The following is a 25,004-nucleotide window of genomic DNA, read 5'->3' as shown; positions in this document are numbered from 1 at the left end:
GTGGGCCCGGTGTCGCCCGGTGGCAAAGCTCCCCAGCACGTGGGATGAGGCAGCGCCTTCCACTCTGAGGAGCTCGGAACCCAGGGCACCAAAGTCCAGAGAGACCCTGCAGCCAGCCAGGATGCCCCGGCTCAAGCAGGAGCCCAAGTCAGCCCCCTGCCTCGGGGGGACAGGGGGACGGGGGGACAGGGTAATGGGGCTCTGGCCATGAGGACGAGAAGAGTTCTTAAAACTTCTGGTGAACGCGTCATCTCAGGTCAGTGCGTGAAAGGACCTGAAGTGCCTGCCTGTAAATACGGCTTTACGGGACGTTTCGGTCTGGTTACGTTTCCAGTTTGCCTGCTAGGCTTTCAAGCCTAACTTGGCAAATCTAAACCACTAGTTCTGAAGTCCACTCAGTTCCACTCGGTGGCAGAACCTCTCCACAAAGTCCAGACTGTGGGGACCCAGAGGGGATCTGAGTTCACGAAGACTGTCCAAAAGTGAGGTTTTGGACGAAACATGAGGAGTTAAGATATATTTTTTTTGTAGGAACTGAAGATTAAAACATAGGAAACAGAGGACAAAAAGGCATCCTGTGAACCATAAGACATCATTCTAAGATGGAGACCATCGTGACAACGTAGTGACCCGAGAACCGCACACAGTGGGCGCGATACTCACGAGGAGATGTTGGTCTTTGCGTGCTCCTGTACAAGCTCTCCTTTGGGATTGACGGTAAATATTCTGTTCAGAGACACTCCTACTTGCTTATACGAATACACATCCTATATTTGGTGAAGTATAAGTGAGAGGGGGAAAAAAAAAAGAGTTCACTGTAAATACGAATACGTGATATTCCAGATTTGATGCAGTGTTATGAAACTCTCATTAACCAGATCTATACTTCCAGGGAGTGTAGAGAAAGAATATCTCTGGATGTGAAATTATTAAATCAGATTTCCCCTCGGGGCCTCGGTTCACTCATCCATGCAAGAACTGAGTTAATGAGTAAACAGCCTACTATATCCCCTGCAATTCTAACCCCCCTTAAGGCTATTCTCTGACCCATTTTCTCAGGCAGGAGTTTCAAAAGGGGAATTCTCTTCCTGGGAAGTCAGTACCCAATTGTATTATCCAGAACGCTAAACTCTCCGGCAGATGTGCGTAGTGCACATAAAATCTTTTCCCGTATGCAACAGCGCTCTTCAGACCTGCGATGCCACATTCATGGTTGTGTTATGGCTTGGCTTTGTGGTACCCTTCTGGTAGGAAGGGGCCAAGCCTATTTGATGGTCTTGTTTTACTAACTTAGCAAGTAATTGGGAATTTGAAGTTTCTAGTCCGACATTTCAAACTTCAGATTGAAATCCACTAGCCAATCGTCAGAGAAAACTAGAGGCCATGAAATAATGTACAGTCTCTGCACAACTATTTCTGATGGGACCGGATGCTGGTGCCCCATGTCACCCACGCCCACCATTCAGGTGACTGCTGTCAAAAAAGACAGTAAATTTCAAGGACTCTTATAGAGCCAATCTTCTACTTACAGCCGGTCGGTTTCCAAAAGCAGCATAAAAGGGTTCTGTATTTGGAAAAAACAGATTTTTGATGTCTGTCAAACACTGGACTTTAAACTTCTCTGGCTTCTTTTCAATCACTTCTCTGTGAAAACAAATAAATAATGGGTCAGCTTGAGAGAAGAGGCTTCATGAGTATCCAACTATTTTTAAATGTCAAAGATGCTGTGACCCTAAGAACAATTTCGTATCTTCAAAAGTCAGTGCGGCAGTCCCCGAAAAGCGCAAGACAGAAGGTGAAGAGTCTGTTACTTTCAAGTCCTCGCACAGAGAAAATGCTAAGTGATTTTACTAAAGGCCTCCACCAGGCATCCAAGTCAAAAAGAATTCCAGACACAGAAGAAGAGAGAACATCTCCAAACTCATTTTATGAGGCTGACGTACCCTCAAACATAAGACTTAAAGAAGAAAAATAAGAGCAGAGTATGGTCCAACCTCACTCATGTCAGTCAGTGCAAACGTCCCAAATAAGTATGGATGTGGGAACTGACTGCACAGTTTTTTCCAGGAACACAAGAGTAATTCAATACTTTAAACCAAGTAATGCAGGAGAACACAGTAGCAGATTAAAGGAGGAGAAAACATACCATGTCAATAGACACAGGGCATTTGATACAATTTGATATCTACCCAAGATGAAAAATCTTAAACCAGGAATAGCAGAGAGTGCTCCAAACCCACAGCAAATGCCCTGTTAACGGTGAAACAACAGGTGGTGCCCTTATGGCCATTTCACCTCAACAACATGTTGTGGGTCCTCATTGGCACGGTGGTGTAAGGGAAACATAAAAATTATCAGAATTGGGAAGGAGAGAAAAAACCTATCAGTCTATTCACACACAGACACCAAAAAAAACTACATTAAAAAATAATCTACAGGTGAATTATCACAGTTAATAATTGATAAGATGGCTGGCTGTAAAATTAGTATACAAAAATAAATTAATGTACAAAAATCTTCCAGGGGAGAGGAAGGGGGGGGGCTGAACTGGCTGGCCGATCTGGGGCGGGAGGTGGGTAGCCAGCGCCGTACCTGTGCAAGGCTGAGAAGAGACTGCTTGGGCTCAGCAGCAGGGGCCCCTGAGGCAGCACCGTGCCCCTCTCGTTAACCCAGTGCAAATAGCCCCTCGTCATGTCCGCCATCCCGATGGCACGTGCAGAGCAGTAGAGAAACTTATATCCGTTTCTGCAAGAGAGACAAAGAATTCGGGTGTCATGGCATCGCCTGACAGAACTGTTACGCGCTCACAAAGCCTGATCTGTGCTTCTCGAAGGAAGGCATCGCTGCAAGCTCCCTCGGTGCAGAAGGCCACATCCTATATGACACTATTTTGCACGGAGAAGGAAACCTGAATGCATTTCACTGTCCCTTACCGAGCGCACGTCCCTCACTTGGGATAATCCTCACGGAAACTCCGGTAGGGATTTTCCCTCCGATTTACTGCTGGGGACACTGAGGCCCTGTGCAAACTGGTCAGGCTCCCTGCACCTGCGCTGCTCATCCTGGGGTCCCTGCTCCTGGAAGGGCCACCCAGCCACCGGGACCCTGGGCCCCCGCAGGTGCACCCAGCACAGAGGCCACCCCCCGACACACACCATCAAATCTCCCCTCGGCTGGATGATTCCTGAAAGCATGTAAATACATACCCACCCTCTCTCATCTCCTCCTCAACACGACCACTGCCTCCAAGCCCCCTTGGGCGTTCCGTCTCCGCACCAAACCCCATCTCCCCCCTCCCTGGGCCGCGACACTCCTTCAAAGAGCCATAGGTCTGCACCGACCGCACTTCCCCACTGCGTCAACCCGCTCTAACCCGCCTCGCTGCCCCCCGGGTGCCAGCAATGCCGCAATTCTCGAGGGAACAGACTGCGGCAGCACCTGGCACCCGTGACAGCACCTCAGTCCTCCCTCTTCTGGGCGCCCCCCATCTCCGTCCCTGTCTCCTTCCAGCAACAACGTGGCCCCGTCTCCACGCAGGCTGTAGGTCCTGGGGTCCTCACAGCCTCACTCCCCAGGGGATCACACACACACTCCCCCACGGCCCTGAATGGCACAAACAAACGGAAGCAGTGCATGCTATTTGTGATGCTGTGGTACGGTACAGATGTATATCATCTTCATCCTGGGTCCTAGCACAGAGCTTCTAGAACCTTGGGCTTTCTGAGTGACCAGGCATCTATTACCCAACACAAGCCCCTTCCTCCACACACACCTGAGTTGATGCTGATGAGGCGGTCCATGGTTGCCATGGGAACCAGCCATGCAATCTGAGGGCTGGAACTCTCAGTCCCACCCCCAACGTCCCCCCCCCCCCATACACACAAATTCTGGGAAAGGCAGAGGGGCTGGAGATTGAATTCAATCACCAACGGTCAATGATTTAATCAATCGTGCCTACAGAAAACCCCTAAACAACGGGGGTCAGGGTTGGGAGAGGCTGGTGAGTGCATCCACCTGCTGGGACACACCCCACCCTGTGGAGACGAGACCCTCCCAGACATTGCTCTATGGGCCTCTGTACCCAGCTGTTCATTTGTATCCCTGTAGAACAAACCCGAGCGTTTGCCTGAGTTCTGTGAGCCTTTATAACAAACTATTAAACCCGAGAAGGGGTTCTGGGGACCCCCAATCTGTAGCCAAGTTGGGAAGAAGAGGGGGTTAAACTGGGGACCTCCTATTTGCAGCTGGCATCTGAAGTGGGAGCTCTCCTACGTCGGGGCCCCTGACCTGTGGAGTCTACGCTGCCTCTGGGTAGCTGGTGTCAGAAGTGAACTGAATTGCTGGACACCCAGTTGGTGTCTGTAGAGAATTTCAGGTTTGCTTCGTGCGACAGCCACACGCATTGGACGCCAACCGTGCTAGGGATGAAATACGGATCATAGGATGATTCTCCAACGAAATACAACTTTACTGCTTTAGTAGGACCACATTTCCCTTTTTTTAACCCTTGAAAGCTTAGTGACCAAAACGAGATATGCTGTTAATATAAAATATATGCCACGTTTCAAAGGCTTACTACAAAAACAGAAGCTATATCCCATTCATAATTTTTATATTGATTTTAAACGGTAAGAGTTTCCATATATTGGACTAAATAAGATACACTCAACGTTTTTTAAACATCATCTATACCTGGCTGTCTTCCTTTTTTTGTTTGTTTCTTTTTTACAAATAGTTTATTGTCAAGTTGGTTTCCATATAACACCCAGAGCTCATCCCAAATGCCCTCCTCGATGCCCATCTCCCCCCTCCCCCACAACACCCATCAGTCCTCAGTTTGTTCTCAGCATTCAAGAGTCTCTCATGGTTTGCCTCTCTCCCTCTCCCCCACTATTTTTCCCCTTCTTCTCCCCCATTGTCCTCCTTTAAGTTCCTCCTAATCCTCCTATATGTGCAAACACATGGTATCTGTCCTTCTCTGCCTGACTTATTTCGCTCAGCATAACACCCTCAAGGTCCATCCACGTTGCTACCCGTGGCCAGATTTCATTCTTTCTCATTGCCATGGAGTATTCCATTGTATAGATAAACCACATCTTCTTGATCCATTCGTCTGTTGATGGACACTTAGGCTCTTTCCATGTTTTGGCTATTATTGAGAGTGCTGCTATACCTGGCTGTCTTCCAAAGGTGTACTTCTGGTCCAGAAGCCCCTCTTGAGCTCCGGTCCAATACGTGCGAGCACAAACCACCCCGTTGCTCATGATACACGACGTACCGCCCACGTGGCGGGCCCACAGTCAAGTGTGCGTGGGCGCTCCTGCTGCGTCCTCACTGAGCAAATGGCTCTTGCTGGCCCAGGTGTGAGGCCAAACCTCAGGGCCACCTGGGATTCTACTTCTCATGACCATCAGCCCCAGCCCCACTGCCTCAGCGGGCCCCCTCAACTCCGCCCCAACCAGGACCCCAAACCACCCCCGGGGTCCCCTGCTACTGGGCAAGACCTCTTATCTCTATTCCCACGGCAGCCTCAATCAGCTCCCAGCCCCCCACGCGAAGTCCGCACAATGGAGAGAAAACTCAAAACACATTCACATCATGCTCAGAACCCTCCAGAACCTCTCAGATACAATCCAAATTCTTTGCCGTGACCTACAAGGCCAATGAGACCTGGTCCCCGTCCCTCTCTCCAATCCCATGTGCTCCCTCGCTCCCACTCACCAGACAGCTGCTCCTGCCAGTCTTCCAAGGTGACGTGCTCATTCCTGCACTGGGCACCCGCACATGCTGTTCCTTCCGCCTGGAACACTGTTCCCCACACCGCAGCTGACTCACTCCCTCACCTCACCTAGGTCTCTGCTCAGACATCACCTTCTCAGAGGGCCCTTCCCTCGTCCCCCTATGTAATAAAACACACGCTCCCCTACCCCCACTTCGGCCACAAAACCTTTGCTCTGCTTTACTCTTCCTAACGGCACTCAGCACTAATATTACAGTATAGTCACTGGTTTGACGGTATCTCTCATTAATCCATCAGCCCCCTGAGGGCGGGGACTTTGTCTCATTCCTTGCTTGGCCAAAAACAGTGCTTGGCAAATAGTCACAGACACTCCATAAATATTTGCTGAATGAGAGAATACAAACTACCTCCTTCTCCCTGACTTTCTATTCCACCATGAACATTTCATGCTGCTTAAGGGACGCATCTCCAGGCTTGCTCACTAATAAATACGTCCTTCAAAACCAAAAAACAGGGAAGTTTTAACATGCAGCAAACCCAGAAATACCAGCTTGTGTGGAGTATAGGGATGCATCTTAAAATCAAGCAACTTTTGTACTTAAACATCCTCGTATTTTAGCTCCCTGATTAATGCAGTCTTTAAAACATACCCACTCTTTCTGTATATAGCTCTTCACATCAAAGTCCTAAAAGCGGCCATCTGCAGGGGTTGGGGATGCTGATTTTGTTCAAAACCTGATTTTCAAACACGTTTCATGGTTTGATCAGGCCACCGCCTTGTTCCCACCAGGTAAGGATTCGGCTTCAAAGGCCATTACTAAACTTGGCTGGAAAATCGGCTCCAAGACATCTTGGCGAGTTGGGGGAGTGGGGAATGCTTGTTGACGGTGGAGGCTTTGCCCCCATAAAAGCTGCCTGAGATGCCCAGTGGTCCCATCCAATGCTCAGGTGACACCAAGTCACCAAAGATTACTCTCAAGAGTAACCCTTGGGGGTGTGACTCCTCACTCCTCGCTCAGAAGAGCAGGACGCGCTGCTCCCGTCCACACTTCGGCTGGGCTCTGGGTGCACGCAGGGTGGGCACAGCCCTGCCCTTCAGGAGTGGGCATGTGGGGAGACCTACCCCTCCCTTGAGGGCTCCCCGGGAGGAGGGACGCAGCCTGCCCGCAGAGCGACGTGCGTGCGCGGAGGCACAACCCACATGTGGCTCACGCTTATCCCTCTAAGATCTCAGCAACCGGCACGGGACTGGGGGAGCACCAGAGCCACGGAGAACGGCCCGGCTTCGCACTAATGGCTTCTCCATGTCTCAGCCTCCATATCTCTCTGGAAACACTTGGCCCAGGCAGATATGAAAATAGCTTGGAAAGATTACCTCTGGGGCTATTTGCCAAGATAAGTGTCCAGGCTGGGATTTCTCCACCACGGACATCTTGGCCTGGATACATCGCTGCTGGGGGGCAGGGCAGAGCCCCGACAGCGCCGCACTGCAACCCAGGCCTCCACCCGCTAGGGGTCCATGACACGCCCCAGGCATGGCACTCAGAAACGGGCTCTGGACTCTGCATGGGTCCCCAGGAGCCAAAATCGCCCTCGGTTGAGAGCACTCTTGTAGGAAAAAGGGATCTCTGTGGCCCCGTCTGCAGGCCCAGAGGAAGGATAATCGCTTGTTCCCTTAAGGATGGAGAAGGCTCTAGGGGCCCCTGGGTGGCTCAGTAGGTTAAGCGTCCGACTTCAGCTCAGGTCATGATCTCGCAGTTCGTGGGTTCGAGCCCCGCATCAGACTCTGTGTTGACAGCTCGGAGCCTGGAGCCTGCTTGGGATTCTGTGTCTCCTCTCTCTCTCTGCCCCTCCCCTGCTCACACTCTGTCTCTCTCTCACAAATAAATTAACATTTTTTTAAAAATGGATGCACGGAAGCCTCAAGGCCAAACTCAGGCTTGTTCTCAGCCGGGCCTCCAAGCCCCACTGTCAGGGCCCACCACACAGGGCCCACCACGCTCGCACCGGCCTGGCTCTCAGCCCCACCTCCTCTCGCCCTGCCTCCCCCTGTGATGAGTGCGCATCTCACGACACCCGGCTCACCCAACAAGCCTCAGCTCCAGGGCCTCCTTCTCGCTGAAACCGGCTTGGATTCCTCGCCCCTCCGATCAGAATTAATTGGTCCCTCACTTCCCGTCTGAGAAATCTGCATCTCACTGCTCGTCCCCTCCCTGCGTCCTCACAGGGTCTCTCATCTGCGCCCACGGGACCCCAAGCTCCCTGACGGAGAGGCACCAGCACAGACCCCGGTGTGCAGCGGGTTTGCAGTCAGAGTCGGCTAAGTCCTGGGCTTCTCGTGGAGGCCATGCTCAGCAAAGCGCGCCTAGCCACCCCCCATGGGGAATTGTGACGGCAGCGCCACGACCTGCGGGCACGGCATTTCCGGGCTGGCAGTGACCTGAGGCGCCACCTAGCCAAACTTTCCCCTTTCAGAGATGAGGAAACCAAGGCTGGGAGTGAGGGACGAGGTCTAAGCATCCAGACTGAGTAAAGGGCCATCACCTTCAGATTCCAGTCGCCCCCCTACACCCCATCAGAGGTTCCAACCTTATGTCAGGCTGTAATGAGTGCACTCCTCTAAGGAGACCCGAAGGGGAAAGAAAAACATCGGCTGTGGACAGGAGAAAATAAAGATCCTAATGAGTCTGCTAATGACGCCTTCCCCTTTCAGCATCCTCGCTTCTCATGGCACATTCTCCCCGCCACAGACGAACCTATCCATCCACGAAAACACAGGAGCATTCATTCTCGCTAAGTCCACACACAGAGACTTCTGGCTCCATCGGTATAAAAACAGTGATCAAGGAAGGTGGAAAATCAGAGCAATTATTGTCCAGATTTAGCCCCTAGAAGACCCAACAGGCCAACGATCTAGAGATTTTAGGGAAGAGGCTTTTGCTGTCTATGTGCACGTTGAACATACTTGAATGTGAGGGAAGAGTCTCGCGTCTTCTGTTTCTATTGGCTGCAGTTCTTTTTAATCGACAACCAAGCCAGCTGTTTTAGACCCTCTCTATGAACAAGGTAACGGTCAGCTCCACAGATAATTTGTCACCGCTGACTGTATTCAAAAAAGTAATCACATCTGGTGAAAAAGAAAAGAAAGAGAAAGAAAACTGCCCTCGTTTTCTGTTGTTTTAAGGCAAGTGGCTATCTGCAAGACTGACGTTTCCAATGTATAGATAGTGCAGTGCAGAAAGTTTAAGTACAACCTAAATTCCGCAAAAGCAGAGTGAGGACGGAGTGATCCGTCTCCAAATCCTGAAGTAGATACATTGCCTTCCTGGGACTTTAGAGCATGCCAAGCGTCTGTGTGGGCCTGCAGGTGATCGCAGAAGGACATGGAAAGAATGACCCGGGCTCCTGAGAAGAGGGAGTCCCACCACCCTGACCAGTCCTCGGTCCCCACACTTGTCCCTCTGCAGCTGGCCGGGACCCCAGAGGAGGAAGCATGTGGGGCGCAGCCAGCATCGGGGTTCACGCTAAGCAGCAGTCAGCTACGGGAACGTCATACCACACCCAACCCGCGCAAGGGCTCCGACAAGCCAAGGAAGCAGGTAAGAGCCACACAGAGTCGCCGACTCCACCTGGAAAGGCACTGTGAGGACCACGGCGTCTGAGCCGGGCATGACAAGCAGGAACATGTGGAGACCAAGCTCGGAGGTACAGGCCGGCCGGGCAGAAGCCACGCCTTGAGCGTAGGCGGGGAGACGGGAAAACGAAGCACAGGGGGTGGGATGCGGCCTGGATTAGATCAGGAAGCTCTGGGGAGAAACTTGGAAAATGAAGGCCTGGCAGAAGGCGGGGAGCCCCCCCAGGAGGCACTCCGTGCAGACCCCCGAAGGCCGTGGCCGAGCCGTGTGGGTGTGCAGATTGTTCCGGAAGCCTAACGGTCCGGGAGCCACTGAGGACACACATCAAACTCAGCGAACGAACAGACGTCAAGCCCCTTCCTCTCAGCCCAAACGAAAACATAGGAATCATTCTGTAGTCATTTCAGACAGCACCCACAGACCTCACTCATCCTACCCGTCAGTCTACGGAAACACTGCTCAGGTCTTCTCTGGCAAGCTACCCAACCTGGCTTGCCCAAAAGATCTCTTTTCTGGAGGGGATGGGGGGAGAAATGCAACTATGCTCCTTTTTTTTTTTCCCTCTAATGTACAGTAAGGAAGGGAAATTCATGTCCCAAAGCCCAAAATGATTCAGGCGGCGAGCTTCTCGGTATCCTGACTCGTGAGAGTTTTTTCCAACTAAAATTAGATGCAATTTTCAGTGTCATGCAAGTCAAGGCAGGTCCTCGGTGAATTAATCCTTCTAAGCGAGGGGTGAGCCGAGGTGAGGCTGCGGAGGAAAGGGGGCCCGCACACACACCGTCCGCAAGGCTGCGGCCTCGGCGTACCTTTGCAGAGGGGCCATCTGGCTCTACTGGGCAGATCTGCGAATGTGCTCACCCACCTCCTTACCAGGAATCCCACTCCTGGGAATCCACTCTACATCAGCGCCCCCTCCGTGTGTGGGCCGTCCTTATTTATAGGCCCGTCATACATAATGAGCACTGTATGTTTGAGCACTTAGTGCATCAATGTTGGAAATAGCGAAAAAACTGGAAACTACCTCCTACGTTCATCAACAGAGAGCTAGTGAAATCCGGAATGGCTGACCCGTATTGTATGATGTGTGCAGCCGCGGAGGATGAGGCAAACCTCACAGGAAACGAAGCAGAAAGAATGTATTACTAAATAACGCGCACACGCATGCCTGTCGGGGTCACAGGGAGAGCGGGAATGGATTTTAAGGGCGGCTGGACAGAGCCAAGTCGCTCACGGTGGCTCCACTTCTGGGAAGCGGATTAGGTCGGTGTGAGAGCAGAGAGGAAGGCGACACAAGCTTTGTCCTCTCTGATGTCTCTACTTTTTCTTATTTCTCTTAATTTGTTTTAAAGAACCATGTATTACTTTTGTGACATTGTGGAGATGAAATCTGGAGCAGTAAGGCCAAAGCGATGAGCCGGGCATCTAAGAAATGAGAGTTCTCAGTCCCAACCGGGGTATGAGGGTCTCGTCCCAGCCACCCCACCCCCATTGCAGCATCAGGTCCAGGAGGCCAGAGACCGCGTCCACCTCGTGACCTCCCACGTGCCTGTCACTGGGCTGAGCACACAATACACAATAGGCACTCACTAAATGCTGGATGAACAAAGGAATGAGGGGCAGGAAAGTCTACTCTATTCATCTGTGCTCAGAACACCGGCATAGCTTTGAGTGCCCGTCCCTATACCCCCCGTCATCACCTACGATGGGCCGCGGGTGAGCAGAACAGGCTGGCATCAGGGCCGGTTTTCTGGCCTGACACCCCCTAACTCTGTAGTTCCTCACCTTCCTCGACCATGGAAACGTAGGGCCTAAGGCACCTTCCAGCTCTAAGAGGCTGGGGAACAGGGACACCTGGGTGGCTCAGCCAGCTAAGCGTCCAGCTTCCGCTCTGGTCGTATCTCACAGTTGGAGTTCGAGCCCCACATTGGGCTCTGTGCTGACAGCTCAGAGCCTCATGTCTGCTTCAGATTCTGTATCTCTCTCTCTCTCTCTCTCTCTCTCTCCTCTCTCTCTCTCTCTCTCTCTCTGCCTCTCCCTGTTCATGCTCTGTCTCTGTCTCTCTCTCAAAACTAAACGTTAAAAAAATTTTTTAAGAGGCTGGAGAACAGAAAGCTTTGGAGGGAGAGGTTTCACCGATGAGGGAGACTTTAGTCCACAGAAAGATGGAGAAAGCGACGAGCTGGTGTGGGGAGGGAGAGACCCCGACGAGCCCTGACCCTGGAGACAGACCAGAGCAGACACCAGGGCTGTGGGGCGGAGCAGACCAGGCCCGAAGGTGCCGCACCTCCTGTCGGCGGCCAGGGGCCTGTGGACAAACCACTTCAACCCTCCGAGTTTCCCTCTCAGGGAATTAATATCAATTCTTCCAGTACTGAAAGGCTAATAGTAAGGCGACGCATGCCCGACACAGGACAGCGGGTTAAGATCCCCTCTCCCACCTGGACAAACGAGGCGCGGCCCAGGCATGTACCAGAGTCCCATGACGTCCCCTCCCCTGAGGGAGCTCAGCAGGAACTGAATCTCGGTCCCTCCTCTAACGCGAGCACTCCCCTTCCGCCAGCAACTTTCGAGCCTCCCGCCACTTCCTTTCTCGTCTTGTGGTACCGAACTCACACTTGGGAGTCAAGGATCAGGACTCACCGTGTACTCGGAATCCTGCACCCGCCCCCACGGGCCCTGCCTGCCCGAGCCGCACCCCTCTTTACAGCGCCCCTCACAGTCAGGGCCTGAGCGTGGGTGCCGCGCACGCCATTGGGATGCCAGGGAGGGGGCCGAGGGCCCGGCACTTACTGGCTCACTTTATGGTACAGCTTAGCAATGCCCTGGTGGGTCCAGTCCTTCCCGAGGGTGGGCAGAATGTGGCCAAGGGTGTCTGATCTAAACAGGGAAATGAGAAAAAGGAAATCAAAAAGGGCACGATGAACAGGAAGAAAGCCCACCCCAAGCCACTGAACCAGAAACACCTCGTAAGACCCGAGAACAAGACGCGTGCCTTACTTTCCGGAGAGCAAAGCCCAAAACTAAAGGAATCAGACGAGAACGTGGGGGGAGGGGAGGATGCGTTAATACACGAAAGGGCACCTCCCATGGATCATGGGTCAAGTCCATGACTCGCTGCGTCAGAAACCGAATCGCGTACCTTCCCCCCCCCCCCCCCCCCCCCCGCCCCCGTCCAGTGCCACGGTCCCAGAGCAGAAACGCAGGCTCCAGGCCCCCGGGGCCCTACCTGGTGATGGTCCCGTCGATGTCGGAAATGATGACTTTGTCATCCCAGTCCCACAGGTAGATGGTGCCCTCGCAGCGGCATGTGCCTTGGTACTGCGTGGTCACGCTGAAGACCACGTCGTTGGGGCCGTTCTTCAACTTCAAGCTTTTCTGAAACACATGAACCACGGAACCACCTTGAGCGCAATGGCCCGTCCTTTCCAGCGTGTGGGCATCCTGAAGCCCACGTGTCCCCACAGGCCCTCTGCAGGGGCGGGGAGTGACAGGCAGGAAGTCTTACTCTAATAATTCCAACTTCAGAAGAGGACACACTCACTACTTCGTGAGTAAATACGAAAGGGAAGACAAAGCCAAGCATGGAAGTGTTTTCCTGAATCACTGCGGACCCTGGGACTTCACAGCAGACTCAGGAAGCACCGTCAGCCTTCACCGGGTTTCCATCTGGGTGCTGGGTGCTGGGTGCTCCGGCGCGTGCCACTGGCTGTCAGACCCCAGGTCCCCCCGGCATCGCTGGCCTGAGCCAGGTGCCATGCAGCGGCAGGGCAAGCGGGTGGCATTAAGGGGGGGGGGTGTCTGCGCCTGACCTTTTCCCATGAAGCACCATCACGGCTAAGCCTGCTTCCCGCTAACTCTTAGGATAAAAGCAAAAGAGTGGGGGGTGCTCGCTCCCTGACTGTTCACGAGAAACAGGGGCAAGGAAGGAAGGGTCTGATGAAAACTGAAGAAGACACTGTGACCACGATGGCCCCCTGCCACCTGAAACTCTCTAGACCCCCTCGCAAGTGCTTGATTGCCCCCAGTTTGGGAGATGCACTTGAGGTAACGAACAACTCTCTAAAAGCGGAAGAGCCTGGGAGGGTCGAGTCTATCAGTCATTGAAACCTGAGGATAAATTAGCTCCGTCAGGCTGCCCTCCTCCAACTCTTGAAAACAGGAGCCCCCAGGGCTACACCAGGGAAGACAAAGTGCAAGTGATGGGGGAGGGGGGCAGCCAGGACAGGTGCTGACCTTGGGCCAGGGCGTGGGAGGGGCCCCCGCCCCCCGCCGCTGCGTCTGGGCGCCCTCGGTGGCTGTACGGGAACAGGAGGAGGGGCGGACACACTCACCAGCTGCTCCGACGTGAGCCGGAGGGTCTTCCTGTAGCTGACGCTGGACAACAGGGGACGGTGGCCCGTGCTGGGTGGCTTGGCAGCTGCGTGCTCCTCGTCGCTGGAGGACGATTCATGCTTCATTCTGGAACACACCGTGATGTAATCACCAATTAGGAACTGCATCTGGGTAGCCATTAGAAACGCATTAGGCTGAAATCAATGACAGAGTCGATCGGGTCTCTCCCCGGTGCCGTCTCCCGGGCGGTCCTTTACCATATGCCGGCGCATTTCTCAATGGACGCTCGCCAGCCCCCCCATTCATGCGCCTCGTGTGTTATTCGTCTGGGGCGGCCGCTCCTCATTCACTCACCGGTGGACTCGCGATCGTCACTCCAGCTTAAGCCAAGATGCGCCTCTTCCTGAGAAACAGGGTTAAGCTCCCTCCTTGCCCAGGAGGAGGATGCTCGCAAACACCCTCTCGTCTTCCCTAAGGCCGCGGACCAAGCACGAGAAGTCCGACTCTCCACACACCCTGACTGATCAGTTCCATGTTCACACCGCTCCAAACATGCATTTCTTTTTTTTTTTTAATGTTTATTTTTGAGGGGGAGAGAGCATGCGAGAGCATGAGTGGGGAGGGGTGGAGAGAGAGGGAGACACAGAATCTGAAGACAGGCTCCAGGCTCTGAGCTGTCAGCACAGAGCCCAACACGGGGCTCGAACCCACGAACTGTGAGATCGCGACCTGAGCAGGAGTTGGATGCTTAACCGACTGAGCCACCCAGGCGCCCCCCAAACACACATTTCCAAATAAGCCAACAGGTGCTGGTGAAGACAAGGAAGACACCCTTCTTCTCCGGAATCCCTGAGCCGGCTCTGTCCTTCACACCTCGTCGGTCCGCGCGGAACCCACAGGCCAGCACCCCTGACTCTTGCAGACATCTCCGTCTGGTGAAAGGCTGGGAGGTGCAGGTGGGAGGCAGGCTCCTTTTCTTTAAACAGCTCATATAAAACCTATCAGTTATTACCTGTTCCCTGGATTAAAGTCCCACCACAGCATTAATCCCCAGCCCAGCAGCTTCCGGCTTCCGGCTTCCTGCTTCCGGGGACCATAATCTTCACAAACATCCTAACGCTCTACAAAGTTAATAAATGTTGGTTAAGGCTGAGTGGAAACGGCTGAGTGGCCCCAAGCAGGCAGGCCCCATCCTCACGCCTGCCTGCAAAGCTTCCTGCTCGGGACATTCCTTTATGCAAGACTGACACACGTGGGATCTTATCTTTTCATCTCCGTGGGCTCTGACCTCGCAATGCTAATGTCCCCGTGTCCCCCGGCCTCCCGCTTTCCCCGCCTGCCTTCCCACTCCTGCATGGCCGGTTGCTTTCTCACCCCGCGTGTGCATTCCACAGCAGTCCCCACCACCCACGACTGCCCCCAACTAGGGAGATGTGCGGGAGGACACCGGACACAGCACCCTCTTCTCTGCTACTTCTACCACCTCTTCGTGGGAACCAGCCTCTTTCTACATCGAGAATGAGCCCCCTTCCATAAGCACCTGCTGTCCTGGCCCCACAAGAGGGTGCCTGAGGGCTGCGGGGCTGGGGGACTGAGCTCATCCAACCAACGCTCACAACCACTGTCACCACAGCACACGGCCTGGCCCCTGCGCTCCAAGGCTTTTTGTCTGAACAATCACAATTCTGCAGGATAAGTGTTATGATCAGAAAGGCGAGTTGGTCATCGCCAGGACACAGGGACTGTGGGGACTAAGCCATGGGAACAGGTCACTGTGTCCACAGAGAAGGACAGAGCATGAGGGCACCTGGGTGGCTCAGTCAGTTAAGCGACTTCAGCTCAGGTCACGATCTCACAGTTCATGAGTTTGAGCCCCAGGTCAGGCTCTGTGCTGACAGCTTGGAGCCTAGAACCTGCTTGGGATTCTGTGTCTCCCTCTCTTCCCCTGTCCCTCCCCTGCTCATGCTCTCTCTCTCTCTCTCAAAAATAAATAAACATTAAAAAAAATTTTAGAAGGACAAAGCATCGAGGCGAGACTTCTGGCTGGTCCACGGCAGAGCTGAGCTATGTGTGCATGACTCTAACCTGTGACATTGTGGGCAGTTTCCAGGTAGAGTACAGACGGCACCGGGGTTAGAACCTGAGAAGTCCGGGTGGGAAGCCCACAGGAATCAGGCTGTTACCTGCACAATCTGCTTCTTTTTCTTTCATTCGAATTTCCTCATCTCCAAATGGAAGAACAAGCAGCATCCCACCCACCAGAACACTCGGATGCAGGCAGATGACAGACAGAAAGAACCGGACCGGGAGACACGTGCCCCAGTGAGGCCTCATGACTGGAGAATCCTCTGGCTCGTCTGGAAAATGACATGTCCCGACAACAGCCCCTTCCCGTCCCGGCCCCCACAGGTCCTGTGAACAATGCTGGGTCTTCTGAACCACAGATTTGCAGGTGGGGCGGGCAGGGTCCCGGGCACCCAGCTGGGAGCCCAGAAAGAGACAAGCTGCATGCCCCCCGCTGGATCAGACACTGGTTATGCTCCAACCAACCAGTCTGGGCTGAAATGAGATCCAAATGTGAACCAAAGCTCGCACGATACCAGACGGATGTGCGCCTCTGCTCGTGGGGTGCAGACACACGAACAAAGCGGAATGGCTGTTAATTTCCATCTGGGGGGCCTGCTGGGGCTGCGAGGGCCCGGGAGCCGGGGCCGCTTTCCAGCACCAGCAAGAGGCTGCACCCCAACACCAAAGGGCTTGGCCGGATAGAAGGTCTGTGGCCGGGGAGCAGCTGTGGACCACGTCCAGGTTAGCGCCCATCACAGCGTGCATTCTGCAAATGGTAATTCAACGACTCATATGGTGACAAGCAGTTTGCTCAACGGGGAGCCTTCGGGGACCGTTCTGTCGATCAAGTCTGTCAATTACGGGAGCGCACAGACGCCTTCTCTGAGTCAGCGGCACGAATCTCATTGGGAGGCTAAGTGTCTAGGAATGCCAGTAAAAATTGAGACCCTCTCCTTTCTCAAAAGAACTTCCTACCTACTTTTCAGAATCTCCGTCCCTTCTCGCAAGAGCTGAGTCTTCACTTTTCAAGGTTAATAAAGAAGCGTGGTGTAACGAACTCAGAGCTGTGCGGCGTCTTACAGAAGTTCTATTTAGCCGCGAACAGCGTTCGTGTCAATATCAGACGGTAAGAAAACCCTCGATGCTTCCGATAAACTGCGCCAGCAGATGCTCAGCCACCCTGGGGTCATGCTGCTCGTGCCCCTTGGTCCCCCGTGGCCCCTGCGCCCCCCTCGGGCCCCCATGGCCCCCCCACGTCCCCCAGCTCCCTCCCCGGTCCTCCATGCGGCCACTGGGAAGGGAAGGGGAACAGTATCGGATGCCCGCATGCCACCCTGCCCGCCATCACGCGCTGTGCCTTGTGACCCTCCTGCCGGGCCCGCCCCAGAGCCACCTCCCGACTGTCCTGCTACAGCTGCACCCCCGCCCCTGTGTGGCCTGTGGGGTTTGCGCTCTGGACCTCCTTCCTCATGAAGGGAAACTGCATGAGCCGATAAGTGGGGGGGTGGCATCATTCTTCTCCCCATTTCCCGGATGGAGGAGGAGATGTGGTGGGGTGGCGATTTCACCAGGGGTCACACACGGCAGGTTCTGCTCTCCGCCCTGCTCACGCTGCCCCTCGTGTTTGGACACCGTGGGCAGAACAGAGAGGTTCGTAGAAAGCGTTCCGGGAGAGCAGGTTTCTAGTGCAGCTAAATGGCCGGTGTAAATGCTCCGCACACGCTGGGCTGGTGTCCCCTGTCACCGTGCGGTCCCCACGGCGGCCTCCCCTGCAGCCCGGGACACGACACCCGCCCCTTTTCTGGGATACGGAGACCAGTCTGCCCGAAGCCCGGACCCCCAACCAGGCCCGCCTGACTCCAAGTCCGCCGTTCCCAGCCCGCGGCCGCCCCGTTGCAGGCGTGAACAGCGACCTGCCGGAAGCCCAGCGGCTTCTGCCCTGGCGGCCGTGCACACCCCCTCAGGGGACAGCACGCTCTCAGCCTGCGCTCCACCTTGAACACACCTGCCTCTCCCTCCGGGCTCACTCACAGCCACACTCAACGCTGCAGGTCAGGACGGTCTCCAAATAATCGTGCAGGGAAGCCCTTCTTCAGAGAATGAGCCAGAGATGGGGGTGACAAATGGCAAAGTCAACCCTGATTCCCTCCCCAGTGCAGACTGGCAGAGGGTCAGGCGGGAAGAGGCAGTGACGGGGCCCCACCCAGGAACACAGCAAGGGTGCCCCCACTAATATTGCGGCTGAGAGCTGGCCAGGCCATTGAGAGAGCCATCTTCAAAAAGGGGCCCATTTTTGTGGCGCCTGGGTGGCTCAGTCGGTTAAGCGTCCGGCTTCGGCTCAGGTCATGATCTCACAGCTTATGGGTTCGAGCCCTGCGTTGGGCTCTCTGTGCTGACGGCTCAGAGCCTGGACCCTTCTTCCGATTCTATGTCTCCCCCTCTTTCTGCCCCTCCCTCGCTTATGCTCTCTCTCTCTCAAAAATAAAATAAACATTTGAAAAAAGAAAAGGTGTACATTCTTCTCCACACAGAACAATGAAGAAACCAGATGTTTTGCTACTTCCACCTACATGGGTTTCTAGTTCCAACAACAGATTCTAGAAATAAAATGGTTCACGGACGCAGAGCTATGGCCAGGAGGCTGAGGACTTGAGATCTAAGCCTGCCTCTCCTGTGAAGCAACAATATATTGGGGAGAACTTATCAATTCAGTAATAGCTCAACAACATTTATGAAATGCCTGCTGTGTGACAGGCATTAGCTTAGCCTCCAAGATACAAAAATGATCAAGATCTGCATCTTGCCTTCCATTAATTTCTTAGCGTTTTCTTCCTGCTAAATAAGAAACGCAATCCTGAGTTTCTTAGACACAGGAATGCGCTAAAGGTAAGGCCATATGTAAACAGTGTTACGCAGGCTCAGTCGGTATCAATATACATCATCAGCATCATAACTCGTGCACGCTGGCTTTGCCCTCAGGTTGGAGGGTCCCTCACATCCCCAACAAACAGATTAACCTGAAGGCAAATGTTCACAGTACTGGTCCGTTGCCAAGTTAATGTGAATCCATATCCATGCTTAGAAAAGTATCGACGTGAGTCCCAGTTAGTATTTAAACTACAGAGAAAAGCAATTTCCTTCAGAAGGAAACCTATCTCCAGGCCCATGGTAATGCTCATTTTGCCAGCGTCACCACCACCACTGTATTCCGCACACCCAGGGCCATCACACCCCGAGACCATGAGAAGCGCTCAAGTTACGGGACCTCCCTGGAGCCTCGCGTTTACCCCGCAAGGTAGGTATTTAAAGGCACAACTGCCCCCACTGGATTCCCGGGGAACCTAGTTCATTGTTCCCGTTCGTCCAGGGGCTGCAAGCCAGGTCCGCCTGGGTCCAAGGCCCGTATACTCGGTAAACCCCAGCAGCACCCACAGGACCCGTGTCACACCCCTGGATGCAGAAAGGGGCTGCGCTGACGCACGCGGACCGGTCCCGTACCTGGTGGCCATGCCAAGCTGTGACGGCTGCTCCCCGGGGCTGTGGCTCTTGCCGGCCAAGCACTGCTCTGGCTTGCTTTCCTGGAGGAGACGAGAGAGAGTCAAGGGGGTACCAGCGAGAAGGGCCAGGGTGCTGTGAGGGGCTCCCCGGAGCCCAGGGCAGAGCCCAGAATGCCGTCCCCAGGGCTACACGCCCCACGCACAGCAGGTCCTGGTTAGTGCCTTGCTGGATGCGCTGAACGAAGCTGAGAAAAATTGTTTGACAGAAACGAGTCTGTTTTCCATAAGTGTTGGTGGCACCAAACCAAACTTCATAATCACTGGAGCTTATGCAAATGCTTTATCAAGGGCTGCTTGGATACCCGAATATTTTCAAAATATTTTCTTATAATTGCTGATAGAAATGCTTGAAAATAGTTTCACACCATATTTTGCTTAGGAAAATGCTTCTCTCCTTCTCAACACCACACGCTCTTAATAGAAAACGCTCCTTCAATGCACCAGAAAGAGGTCTGGAACCCTAAGAGATCTGGGCTCAGTTTCGCTTCTCCTGCTTGGGACGCTTGGGCAAGTCATGGAACCTTCCAGGGCTCCTCCCCGGTAAAGGGGGCGTGGGGTGGTGATAACATCCGTGTCCTACAGTGGCTGTGAGGACCGCAGAGACGCTGTGTGCACTCAGAGCCTGGCTTGCAGCGGGCAAGAGATGAGAAGCCCCACACGCTTCAGGGGAAGTCGTCAGAAGGAAATACCCAGGGCAAAGGCTGTATAGTCAAATCCCACTATCTGTGATCATTTGCTCAGGAGGTTAATAGTAATATTAACATTAATTCAATATTAATGATTATTCAATATTCAATGGTTAATATTAATTCAATATTAAGAAGAAAATGAGCAAAATAAATAATATATCAGGGTGACCATCTTAACTTTGGATGAGTACAAACTACATCCGAATATTCCTCAGCTTTTTATGAGCACACAAATTGATGTGATAACATGCCCAGTCATTTTTCATCTATTTATTGAGGTAACATAGCCCCCACTGTCAACAATTCTTTATTAGACTAGTTCACAAATACGTATCTAGCTGAAATAAACGTATTTCGGGTTTTTTGAACAATTCCATAACTGTTTCTTCATGCTGTCATTCCCCTCAATTCAAATTGGTGCCAATGGGAATACTCTGCAATAAACAGGACTTCGACATAGCAAATAGCCCTCTGCCTAAATTCTAGAACATTCTACTCTCTAGGAAGGAAACTTAGAGAGGCCCTTTATGTTTTAAGTCACCTAAAGTAAAGCATATGTTTGCTCTAATTTGTTTATACCTTTGGAGATAATGGAAGAATCAGTAAAACTCAGGTATGCTGAAGGAAAATGTCAAAGAACAATTTCCTCTTGATAAAACCCTTCCACCAGACTTTTTCAAGTTGAACTTCTGGAATAAACGAATTGAGATCACTGGGGTTTCTGTTAGTATTATAACAACCAACCTGACCGCTGGCCTTAGGGTTTCACTACACAAGATCCCAAAAGTAATCAGCCTTCCCTCAAATATTTCCCAGACCCCTGCTCTGAGTACAACAGGGGCATCCAGGGTATCCATGGATCAGAGCCATACAGGGTCTCTGCCTTCACGGGAGGTTAGGATTTGGAGGAGAAAGAGATGTCAATTAAATAGTCACACTAATAGGACTACAAACTCTGACAAAATTTACAAAGGCAAAGTTTCACAGGCAGGACTATGAGCGCAGAGAACAGCAGCCCAGAACAACCTGCCAAGAAAGGGCCTTTGGAGACGCTAGTTGATTAAGTGAAGGGGGGTGAGGGGGTCCCAGGAACACCAGGCAGAGTACATGGCATATGCAAAAGCCCCGGGGTAGAGTGTATGTTCAGCCAGGGGGCTAAAGCAGAGAAGACAGCGGGAGAATGGCAAAGAAGTTTAAAGAGAGAGGCCGGGGCTAGGATACATGTAAGCCATGCTAAGAATATTGGTCTTAACTACAGAGAGCCCTGGGATCCCAGAAGGCTTTACGCAAGGAATAAGATAAATTGGACCGGTCTCCTTAGTCGACCATTGCAGCTATGGGATAGAGGATGTAGAAGAGAGGGCGAGAAGAGACCAGTGGACCACTGGAAGCAATCCTGGAAGAGATGGTGCTAGCCTACGTTTGGGAGGGGGGAGGGAGGGAAGGGCGGAACTGAAGAGGGGCGGGCACATGTGAGAAACAGTTAAGATGGTAAACTGATAGGACTTGACGATGAATTGAATGTGACAGGTGAGGAAAAAGGGAGGGTCTAGCCTGTGGAGGGACACTGGCGCCATTTTCTGACCATGGTCCGGTGAAGGAAGAATTCACGAGACACCATCGTTCGGTCTTAGAAATGACTAGTTGTGAAGTGTCTTGAAACATTCACTTGGACTATGCACACAGTTGGCTCCTTGATAAGTGAACATGGAATACAAAACAATGTCTGGTTTGCAAACAAAAGTGGAGTCATCGCATGGGCATGGGTGGGGATGCCAGGGGGAAAGGAGAACCTAGGAACCTAAGACAGCCCTCGATGATGGCCCCTCTTATGGGGGTGGAGCCAGAGTGGGGACGGCCTTGGAAGGAAGCAAGCCAGGTGGACACAGGGGCATGGAAGTCAAGCCAAGAAGTTGCTTCCAGAAATAGGTTGAGAGGTTGACAGAGATCTGGAAAAAATCATAGGCATCTATAGAAGTGGAAACCAAAGCCATGTATATTTAGACAAGCTATTTAAGGGAAATGACTAATGAGAATTAGTCTACCACCAGAAGTGTTACCTCATTCCAACTATACTCACAAGCAACAGAGAGATACTTAACTTTGAAAAGAAAAGTAAGTTCTCAGACTGAATCCCTTCTTTTCACAGATGAAGAAGTTCCAGAGGGGAAGTGACTTGACCACAGCCCCCCCACCCCACCCCTGCAGGTAACGGGGGTCAGGAGGTGAATGCGGCTCTCTAGCCATGCCTCCCCACCTTCCTCCATACCTCCCCCTCACCCTGGGAGGCCTTTCCCTCCCAGAGCCCCTAGAAACTGAGTGTTGGGCCTTAGGCTTATTTCTCTGACACATGAGCACCAACACACACTCCACAAGCCCAAAGTTGGCTGAGCTAGATGGAAACACCCCTTCGTTTCCCGTGCTTACCTCTTTGATGGTGGGGTTTCTTCCCCTCCACGAAAACCACCATCTTCCACTCTTTCTTGGCATCTTATCCCTCATGATAGATTCCACAGTGGCCTGTTTTAAATGGATGGCAACATAAATAATGGAACCAAAAAAGGATCAACTTAGCACATTCAAACCGAAAGACACACACATGCAAATTAAAGTAAGATTAAAGAAAAAAAAAAAAGAAAGAAAGAATCAGAGAAAACTCAACATACTATTTGTGGATTAAAAATTTTCGAGAAGCAAAACCTAATGGCGTCCAAAATTACATGAAGATAACTTAAGCATGAAGACTTAAGAAGATGGTGAAGGAATAAACAAGCAACAAATAAGATACAACATGACAACAACAGAAAAAAAGAAAGCATTGAAAATCATTAGTGATTAGTAAGACCGGAAGTTTGCAAAATAAAGTGATCTACTGGTTAAAATACCATTACTCTCAACATGATGATTATAAAATTAAAAAATGAAATGACTAACATGGCATATAGGGTAAAATAGTTTTAAACAAACAAAAAACAATAATAAAATGCACGGGATCTTTTTAGTAAATGTAAACTGCCGAATTATGACCCACTGAACCTCAGAAGATGCATTTGGGTTAAAACCTCAAGTATTAAAAAGAAAATTCATACTCTTGCCCTAAAGAAATGAGAGTTTAATGGGGGCAAGATTAAATAATAATTCACAATTTTCTAAGTTATTTCCAAAGAAGAAAATATCGATCGTGAAGTAAATTCCAGGAAAATGGTTCACAAAACCAATAAAGAACCGACAGACCCCGCTAGTAATGGAAAAACAGGCTATGTCTTCCAGCCAAACGGACTGCAGGTAAGCAGAAAGATAAATAATTCGCATATTTTGCCTGAAGTGTGCTTCTTTCAGTCATTTAAAAAACCCTACCTGATACAAAATAAACTCCTAATATACCAAAAACCAAATCATTCATAACCTATTCACAAAAAGGATAGTTCATACAGATGTTGATTACCCCATTCCTCCTAAATTCATCCATAAATGTAACAAAACCCCGATTTAAAAAAAAAAAAACTACCAGGGTTATTTTCATACCTACACCAAGTGATTCTAAAGTTCATTTATAAAACAAAAATAGCCCAGAAAATTCATAATCAAGAGAGTATTAAGTAGGCACAAGCCTTATGAGATATTAAAATGTATTTAAAAGCTACGGTAGTTAAAAGAACGCATGTTGGTACATGACTAAACATATATATGGAACAGAAGACACAGTCCAGAAATGAATCCAAATCCATAAAGAAATGGAGTATATGTTGTAGCTGTAAGTGCCCAGCAGTGGGAGAAAGAGCTACGTAACAAAAGGTGCTGAGATAATTAGGTAGCTATGCCAGACTCGGTTACTTGCCTCCCTGGACACATCAGCCTCTGTCTTTCTTGCCAACAAATCTAAAGCTCTGCTCAAGAACCAGGCAGCAGCATGTTCTGACCTCGGTCAGTCTATGTCATTCACATTCACGCCACTGTTTTGCCCACAGCTGGCTTGGGGGCGATCATGTGACCAAGTGGTGGCCATTGAGAAGGGCAAAATCCATCTCTATCCTTCCTTCCTATTTGGGATGGGGCTGCCTAAGAGGATGATGGAGGGTGTGGGTAGAGGCAGTCAACTTGTGAACATAAAGGGCAAGCCAAGAAAATCGCAGAGAAGCTAAGCCAAATTCATTGAGCCTGAAACTACCAACCTCTGAGATTCTTATTATGTCAGATAAGAAACCCCTATTATTTAAGCTACTTGTAGTCACTCTGTTTCCTACAAGGAAAGCATCCTGATTCCATAACCAGCTGGAAAACAACCAAACAAACGCAAACTGATTTTGGTTCCCGATACCCCTGTCACTCTCAAAATAAAACCCAGACAGGTCAGAGATTTAAGAGAATACTAGGGAAAAAGATGGGCTATGTTCCCAAGTTTTGCACAGGAGGGAGAAGGGCCATTCTAAGGGATACGAACTCCGACACCATCAGTGATGGACGCATTCCACACATAAACCAAATTCTATAGTAATAAACGCCACAGGCAGGGTGGAAGACTGAAAGAAAAGGATTTAGGATGCGTGTCACAAAGACTAAGCTTAGGGACAACATGCACTCCTTCTGTGAGCTAAATCGTTTAAGATAAAGGAAATTTCTATCGCACTGGTCTTTTTTCCTCCTGCCGTATAAGAGCTGAGAAATGTATCCTGGGCCGGGGCACCTGGGTGGTTCAGTCGGTTGAGCCTCTGACTTCAGCTCAGGTCACGACCTCACGGTTCGTGAGTTCGAGCCCCACATTGGGCTCTGTGCTGACAGCTGAGCCTGGAGCCTGCTTCGCATTCTGTGTCTCCTCTCTCTGCCCCTCCCCTGCTCGCGCTGTCTCTGCCTCTCAATAATAAATAAATGTAAAAAATTTTGGGGGCGCATGGGTGGCTTAGTCGGTTAAGCGTCCGACTTCGGCTCAGGTCATGATCTCATAGTTTATGGGTTTGAGCCCCACGTCAGGCTGTGTGCTGAC

The 25,004-nt window shown here is 51.5% G+C and overlaps 1 protein-coding gene across 4 annotated transcripts in view; it reads right to left on the bottom strand.

Moving 5' to 3' along the window:
- The window catches only part of LPIN1 (lipin 1), an 83,450-nt gene that overhangs the window by 4,763 nt on the left and 53,683 nt on the right, over positions 1 to 25,004 (bottom strand). For all 4 annotated transcript variants that reach the window (XR_005528265.1, XM_039231030.1, XM_039231031.1 and 1 more), the window contains 8 exons: positions 22,451 to 22,543; positions 19,276 to 19,355; positions 13,710 to 13,836; positions 12,605 to 12,753; positions 12,169 to 12,255; positions 2,593 to 2,745; positions 1,530 to 1,644; positions 664 to 767 (listed from right to left, as the gene is read on the bottom strand). Coding sequence is in view for 3 of the 4 variants with exons in the window: in XM_039231030.1 (XP_039086961.1) it covers positions 664 to 767; positions 1,530 to 1,644; positions 2,593 to 2,745; positions 12,169 to 12,255; positions 12,605 to 12,753; positions 13,710 to 13,836; positions 19,276 to 19,355; positions 22,451 to 22,543 (908 nt within the window). In the remaining variant the exon portion in view is untranslated. The remainder of the gene's footprint in view (positions 1 to 663; positions 768 to 1,529; positions 1,645 to 2,592; positions 2,746 to 12,168; positions 12,256 to 12,604; positions 12,754 to 13,709; positions 13,837 to 19,275; positions 19,356 to 22,450; positions 22,544 to 25,004) is intronic.

This window comes from Hyaena hyaena, unplaced genomic scaffold (genome assembly GCF_003009895.1).
Source record: "Hyaena hyaena isolate Hyena2069 unplaced genomic scaffold, ASM300989v1 scaffold_53, whole genome shotgun sequence".
Classification (NCBI taxonomy): domain Eukaryota; kingdom Metazoa; phylum Chordata; class Mammalia; order Carnivora; family Hyaenidae; genus Hyaena; species Hyaena hyaena.
The sequence above is the reverse complement of the archived record's forward strand: the minus strand, read 5'-3'. Positions and strand labels throughout refer to the sequence as shown.